The 7,825-nt window shown below is 30.4% G+C and overlaps 1 protein-coding gene across 2 annotated transcripts; it reads left to right on the top strand.

The window, feature by feature from the left end:
* The first annotated feature begins 835 nt into the window (after positions 1 to 835).
* LOC111492384 (cytochrome c oxidase subunit 6b-2) lies at positions 836 to 3,797 on the top strand. 2 transcript variants are annotated; one of them, XR_002719858.1, is made up of 5 exons: positions 836 to 952; positions 2,382 to 2,470; positions 2,584 to 2,665; positions 3,246 to 3,442; positions 3,485 to 3,797. XR_002719858.1 is itself a non-coding variant. In XM_023141709.1 (4 exons), the coding sequence occupies exons 1-4, from the start codon at positions 944 to 946 to the stop codon at positions 3,297 to 3,299; spliced, it is 234 nt and encodes a 77-aa protein (XP_022997477.1). In that variant the 5' UTR covers positions 836 to 943; the 3' UTR covers positions 3,300 to 3,457. The 2 variants fall into 2 exon arrangements, 1 of the variants encoding a protein (XP_022997477.1); XM_023141709.1 differs by lacking the exon at positions 3,485 to 3,797 and having other exon boundaries at positions 3,246 to 3,457.
* Positions 3,798 to 7,825: the final 4,028 nt, after the last annotated feature.

Genomic DNA, 7,825 nt, shown 5'->3' with positions numbered 1-7,825 from the left:
CCCACGGATCCGGAGAAGATGGGTCGGTCCATAGTCAACTATTTCTTTTTCTTATTTTAAATTAATTCACCCAACTCATCCGAATTAATCCCTTCATTTTTTAAATCTATATTATTTTTTTATGATACATGCATCCGATTTGATAACATTGCCGAATATGGGGTTGTTCGGGCAGTGAAATCTCCTATAATTAAAAAAGAAGTAAAGAAACAGAACATGAATGAATTGATACCATATTTGAATGAGATATAGTTGAAAAAGTCACCGCCTATACCAAGAAAGTGCACTTTCATTTTCGGTGACTGAGTCATACGAGCTTCAAAGTTAAAGTATGCTTTATTTAGAGCAATTTCTAAGATACATATAAGTGATGAAAAAATACGGTGGAAAAAACTTGTGTTAGTCTATGGGGATAATCTTCACTTTTAGAAGCGAGCAATAGGCAACATGACTATATCGTAGAGGAGATATTTTATTAATTATATAAGGAAAATAAGTAAAAATAAAAAAGAAATAAATAAATAAATAAACGAGAGGGGGATGAAGGATTGTGGAGGGAATCTTGGGGGAAAGGATCGAGCAGTACAGCTGGTTCTTCCCATTCCTATCACCTCCACAAGATCCTTTTTATTTTTTTAATCCTTAATTATTATATTATTTTAATTTTAATTTTTAATTTCAAATTATATTGGGCCTAGGCCCAGCCCACTTGCCCTGCCCATTGGGTAGTGGAACTTTTCCATGTTGGAGACGTTGAAGTTCAAGATGGCCCAACGAAGGCCCATGTATGATCGGCCCGTTTATGAGTTTTTATATGAATTATTCTTTGGAACAAACGTCTATCCCTTTTTGTTCAACTTATACTGCTCCTTCGTCCACCTTCCATTGCAGAGTCTTCCGTTTGATTTCCTCACAATTTCCTGGAGCTTGAATCCGATCAGTCATGGCCGAGGTAAGCTTCGTTTCTCTATCTTTCTGAGTTTAGCTTCGAGAAAAGTTGATGATAGTGAGTTTTTCATTTCATTTTTCCCATCATTAACGGCCCCGATTTGGATGGGATAATCGTTTTCTGTATGCAAAATATGTTTCCGTAATGATCGTTTTGTTTGGATTTCACGTATAATCTCGATTATAGTTTAGAGGAATGGTTTTTTTGCTTTTTTTTAGATGCTTCCGACTAACCGGCTTCCCTCGTCACAATTTCTGACGAACTGGTAGGATTTAGATTTCCTTAGAATTTAGAAGATGGATTGTGTTCTTAACTGGATTATGTTTTGCTTGCAACCAGCGATGAAATTCTTCAACGCTTGTCGGATATATACCCGGAGTCTTTACACTTGTATTTGTTGCATTTTGGACGCAGTAAAAGATTGGAAGCTGTAAAAACTGTTAGGAAAAGAACATGAATTTTTTTTATTTAAACGAGAAGCTGAGGTTATGAAATAAATTAAAACAGCTGGAAAACAAAGAAGAAGAATGCATTTTCTATTGATGTTGCCGATGAAGTTGTGATTTAATATGTGGGATGGAATTCTTGTTTACAATTGAAAAACCTACGAATCCCCCCCTTTGGCCTGTCCGATCATTACCAAAATTAAGGTTCTCGTCATGAATACTGCTCATGAGGGTGAGCCATAATTTTGGTAGCGCTCGGACAGGCTAAAGAGGGGATTCATAGGTTTTTCAATTGTATACAAGAATTCCGCCCCACACGTTAAATCACAACTTCATCGGCGACATCAATAGAAAAGTATTCTCATGAATACTGATCATGAGGGTAGAGAACTGAACGCTCTAAATCTCACTGCAGTATCTTCTTAGTGGCAGATCTCAAATAGACAAAAATTCTACCCAAATGTTTCTGATTGAAAGATAATAGATATCATTGTGGAAAAAGAATATAAAGAGGAGATGCAGCACCATATATCCTGGCAATTGAAAATTCTCTGACCATTGTCTAAGAAAACATCACACTAGGGGAGAAAGAACTGATGATTTGAGAAATATATGCTTATTAGAATAGTAGAAAATAGGACATGGGAAGGATGAAACATATCTCCGGCTGTAACCTAGGAATGCAGCTAGCATATTGTTGTTTGCCATGAGTTTAGGTAAAGAAGGCACAAGATAATTGGTAAAATGTTGCAATGTTCTATTCACTCATATTGGAAGGATGTTATTAAGAAAACGATTACTAACTACTCGTATCTGATTGAATGAAAATTTAATGATGCGTATCTCTTTCTTACTTACATTGGCGAACAGATATATTGAGTATGTATTAGACAAGTGGTAATCCTTGATCAAGATGATTCTCTTCAATGTCTGTTTTATTTTGTTTTCCCTATTATTTTCCTATGCCTTTTTGTTTTTCATCTCAGATTGAGCTGAAAACAGCACCTGCTGACTTCCGATTCCCTACTACAAATCAAACCAGGCACTGTTTCACTCGTTACATTGAGTTCCACAGGTCCATTTTTCTTACAACTTGGAACGAGAGTTAAAATTGAAAAATGAAAGGGTCTTTAGTCTTCTCTGTTTTCATCATTAGTTTTCCCCTTAAGTATGCGGAACTTTCCACAGGTGCCTGACTGCGAAGGGCGAGGAGTCCGGTGAATGTGAGAGATTTGCAAAGTATTATCGTGCCCTTTGCCCTGGTGAATGGGTGAGTTCTTTGTTGCACTTGGTGTTGTTTAAAGTAAATATAATGTTTTTTATCCTATGTTCCCGCTCATATTGATGCAGTTCTGCCAACATTTTGGTGCATGGCCACAAGAATTCTTTTGCCTTTTTCAATATTAGCATTGCTTGATTTTTTTTTTTATGGATACTCTCTAGATTTAATTCTAAGTTCCATTCATAAAATTTTCTCTATGAACCAGGAAAATTCTTCTTTTGATATCTCTATGCCCTGTGGCGTTAGATTACATGTTTATGATCTTATTGGCTACTGAAGCTATTTTCCCTTGAACTTCATGTATTTTCTTTTTCCTATCAGGTTAGGCAATAATATTTAAATTTTAGTAGAAGTTGAATGATTAAAATCAAAATTGTAAAAGTCTAGGACCACAATTCTAAAAAATGATAGATCAGATAGTTAGGAACCAAAACTATATCTGAACTATAAGATATATCTGAACCACGCCCATGAATATCTACACCATGATTCTATGGGTTGTTGAGTCTATCAGCCACCTTTATGAACCTCTGCCTGTTGATATGCTTAAACCGCATCGTTCCTGCAGGTCGAAAGATGGAATGAGCAGAGAGAGAATGGCACATTCCCCGGCCCTCTTTGAACGAATGTTCATCACCCCAGAAAAGCACAGATTGTCAATTTTATGTATGTTCTCAAGTTGTACCAAAAAACTGTTTGGGAGTTCCATTATTTTTCATTGCCTCGATCTATTGTGTATCTCATGTTCTATAAGTAAAGAACATCATTAAGTTTCTGATTCCCATTACAGAGACGATCCTTACTGAAATTCTAGTGTTTTGAGGAACTGGAAACATTGTGTTTAATGTGGTCAAAAGGTTAAAGAGGGAGAGAGAGGGCCAAGATTGCAATTTCCCATATGCTTTTGGGGCTTTGTGAATTGGTTTTGAAGCTTTCCATTTTATAAACTATCTTCAACAGAATTGCATGGAAAGAAGAGCTTCTGAATTGAATGAATCTTCTTCCATTTGCTGCCTCCTTTCAAATTCAAAACTTGAGCTTAAATTTACTCATTGTTGCTTTGAATGCAAGATTTGGTAAGTTGCTTTCAAATAGGAAACCCAACTCAAGCTTTTAAGTACCCATTTTATTTCGCCCTTATTCATTTAAATTTGTTCAATATATATATATATATATATATATATATATATATATATATATATATATATATATATGTATTTATATTAGAGGATTTATCATTTACGTCCTAATTTTTATTTTTTATTATTATTTTTGTTTTTTTGTCAATGTTAGATATTTATTATAATGGTAAAACATTAGGATTAAGTTGACTTTTAATCTTGGATGTTCTAGGACAACTTTGTTTTTAATTATTAAATCCATATCATATTTTTTTTATAATGATAATTATAAAATTGAAGTCCTGATAAGAGAAAAAAAACATATTTCTTTAAAGAAAATTTGTGAGTTTATTAAAAAAAATAAAACATTTAATTTTATTAACAAATCTAAAGAATTAGAAAATATTATTATTGATTTTACTTTTAGATAAATTGTGAATAAAAGAAAAAAAATAAAATTAAACAATTGACATGTAATTTGATATTGTCTCAATTTCATAAAAATTAAATGAAAATAATATTTTAAATTTAATATCAATCATCCTTTAAAAAAAAAATATATTAAACAATATAGTAACAATAAATCAAAAGCAATTGGGACAATGCTTTAATTCCCATTAATTTCTCTATAAAAAGGGAGAAGACCTGAATATATCAAATTATTTAAATATATGTAAGTAATATTTTATTAAAAAGACTTCTCTCTTTTACTATTAAAAACTTAACTTTCCTAAAGTACTTAAAATAATAAGTGATAGTCCAACTCCGTTCCTAGCAAATGTTGTCTGCTTTAGTCTGTTACGTATTATTGTTAATGTTAAAATTTTAAAACGTATATATTAGGGAGAAGTTTATACATTTTTATAAGAAATATTTTGTTCCCCTCTCCACCATACCCGAGATTTTATCGTAATAATCCAAAACCTAAAAGAAAATAAAAAATAATAATAATCACAAAACCTAAAATCTTAAAACCTTTTGTAATGATTAGGGGTAAAAGTGGGTGAGAATTTCAAACCAATCATCTTAATAGTCTACCAAAAAAAGTAAATATTTTGCTCAACTTTTTTTTCCAAATAATAATCATTTAATATATATATATATTTACTAAATCAATGAGTAATTATTAAACCTTGGCTAATTTTTGGGATTGAAAGTTTAAATTTATGTAATAAAAATATTATTTATAAAGAAGCCAATAAAAAAATTTAAAAATAGAGTTGAAATTAAATATAAAACAAATAAGAGTGATTTAAAAATGTTAGGTGCATGGTTCGGTAAGAAATAAATATTTAAAAATTTGACTTTGAAATATATGTATAATGCCTTAAAAAATATTTATGATTTAAAAGAAAATCATCGAACACCTTTAATATTAGATTAAAAAATAATCCAATTTAATTTTTAAATTTTAATTTATAATAATTTAATTCTGTACTTTCACATTTGTATTCATCATTTTAATATGGTGCGGCCATAAAAAAATATTTTTGATGATATATTTAGGTTTAAAATTTCATTAAATTTTAAAAATATTTTTGATGATAGGATTAAATCATAAAAATTAAATATACAACGACTAAAATGAGAATAATTAAAAAAAAAAAAGATTTTAATTTTAAAGTATTATGTATGATATATTTTTTAATTTAATACGTTTTAAATTTAAAGCAAGAGTGAAGATTTGACCGAACCCGCTGCCCCAGAGGAGGAAGCACGTGGCAGTTAATGGTAGCGAGTTTCCAAATTTACAATATTATATAGTCGCTCAAGTTTAGTACCCCTTTCTTCCTCTTTTGTTTCCATTCCGATTCTTCCCAATGCCTGAATTCAGCAACGTCCTCGTCGGAATCCTTAACTTCACCACCATCTCACTCTCGATCCCGATTCTCCGGGCCGGCGTTTGGCTGAGCAAACAAGGAAGCAACAAACCCGTAATCATAATCGGCGTGTTTCTGATATTGATTTCTCTCGCCGGTCTTCTCGGAGCTTTCTGTAGAGGCTCATGGCTTCTATGGCTTTACCTTCTTCTTATGTTTGTTCTTATTGTTATTCTCTTTTTTGTCACCATTTTCGCTTTTGTGGTTACCACCAAGGTCCGGTGGTATAGCGATGATAAGGAGTTACTCGAACGGATTTTATATATGTTTAATCGGTTTGAATTTTTCATTAATTTTATTCAAATTACATTCGAGACTATATTTGTTATGTGTTATCTTCCGTTCGAATATTGGTTTATACAAATACTCATCTCTTTAGTATTCACATTACCCAACATTTGTTTTTTATTCTTAACATGGTATCAGAGTTTTTCATTTTTAACCGGAGTATAGATTTGGGATTACTCTAGTTGGCTGTCAAAGTGGGTGAATGAGGGTGAATGAGCGACTTGATTGATGGGAAGATCTGTTCCAGCTTTGATGTTATGTTAATGATATTGTTTTAAACAGTTCTACCTTAGAGTTTTGTAAAACCTAGTTGTTTGAATTTCGTTTCTGTTTCAAGTTTCAACTTTAAATCTTTTGTTTTGAATTGAAGATCTATTCGGTTGAGTTATGTATTAGATATATCGATCTCTATTGGAACTCTATTCAGTCTAGCTCTTTAGTTCGGTTCGACCCTAATTTAATTTGTTTAACTCAAGCGACAACTGGTTCTTCGTTGTTTCGACTTGTTTAGCTTGAATTCGACTAATTTGGTAGGGTTTAAAATACTTCAAGTATATCTAAATAGGATCTATGAGTAATAGGACACTCCATGACGGTTATGTGTGGTTTGGAATTCCTCATATTAAGTAGAGGAGTTGGATTGTAACGCTTCATATCTAAAATTTGGAATTCGAATGACTCCGATATTCTTCTGCATTCTCTGCAATATAGTCACGTTACTTACTTCTTGGTTCTAAGAGTAAAAACTATCTTAAGTGACCAACACGTGTCATTTCGATATACTTTATCTTCGAACACAATTTATAAAAAAGGCCCACAACATGAATTTTCATTTACTCTATACTCTTACTCATGAATTTTTACTAAAGTTACCGTTAGCTTTTAATTAATTAGTTTTAAAATAATTAAGTCTATTTTATCAATAAAAACTACTAAAAAAAATAGAAGTGAGCATTAGTGAAAAATTGAAATTATAAAATTATAAAATCAAATTATAGGGTAAAATTATAAAATTGGAAAACTAAATTCAAACAAAAATCTAACTTTAACCTAATTTTTTTTTTCTTTGTTGAATAAATACATTTATTCATATTTGATTAATAAATAAAACACCAATGAAATAAATTAACATCATTATCCATTTAAATTTGTTTAATATTTTATTTATTTATTTATTTAGGATTTATCATTTAATTTTATTAACAAATCTAAAGAATTAGAAAATATTATATTATTATTTGCTTAATATTGATTTACTTTTAGACAAGTTGTGAATAAAAAAAAAAAAGAAAAAATTGACCATGTAATTTGGTATTGTCTCAATTTCATAAAATTAAAATGAAAAGGATATTTTAAATTTAATATCAATCCTCCAACATCATCATTTAAAAAATATATTAAATAATATAGTAACAATAAATCAAAAGCAATTGGGACAATGCTTTAATTCCCACTTGTTAATTTCTCTATACACAAAGGGGGAAGACCCCACTTGATGAATACATCAAATTATTGAATAAATATTTTATTAAAAAGACTTTTCTAAATTACTTAAATATCCAATACAATAACATTTGGTGAGAAAAAAGCCCAAAGAATAATAGATAATATAATTATAATAGTAAAACTTTAAATATTGTCCGTTTATTATGTATCGTCGTCAATCTTAAAATTTTAAAACGTATTTCTTAAGAAGAAATTTACACATTTTTATAAGACGCTACAATAATAAATAAAAACAGTAAAAAATATATATATACACGACAAAAAGGTAAAATTTTAAAACCCTTTGTGTTTTGCAATAGCGTAATGATTAGGGGTAAAAGTGGGTGAGAAATTCGAACCCATCATCTTAATAA

This window comes from Cucurbita maxima, unplaced genomic scaffold (assembly GCF_002738345.1).
Source record: "Cucurbita maxima cultivar Rimu unplaced genomic scaffold, Cmax_1.0 Cma_Scf00017, whole genome shotgun sequence".
Lineage (NCBI taxonomy): Eukaryota > Viridiplantae > Streptophyta > Magnoliopsida > Cucurbitales > Cucurbitaceae > Cucurbita > Cucurbita maxima.
Note: the sequence above shows the minus strand (reverse complement) of the source record. Positions and strands in the feature narration are given on the sequence as shown.

Coding starts and splice junctions, on each gene's coding strand:
- LOC111492384 (XM_023141709.1), top strand. Junction 2,471..2,583: donor CGTTACATTGAGTTCCACAG/GTCCATTTTTCT, acceptor AACTTTCCACAG/GTGCCTGACTGCGAAGGGCG. Junction 2,666..3,245: donor CCCTTTGCCCTGGTGAATGG/GTGAGTTCTTTG, acceptor TCGTTCCTGCAG/GTCGAAAGATGGAATGAGCA.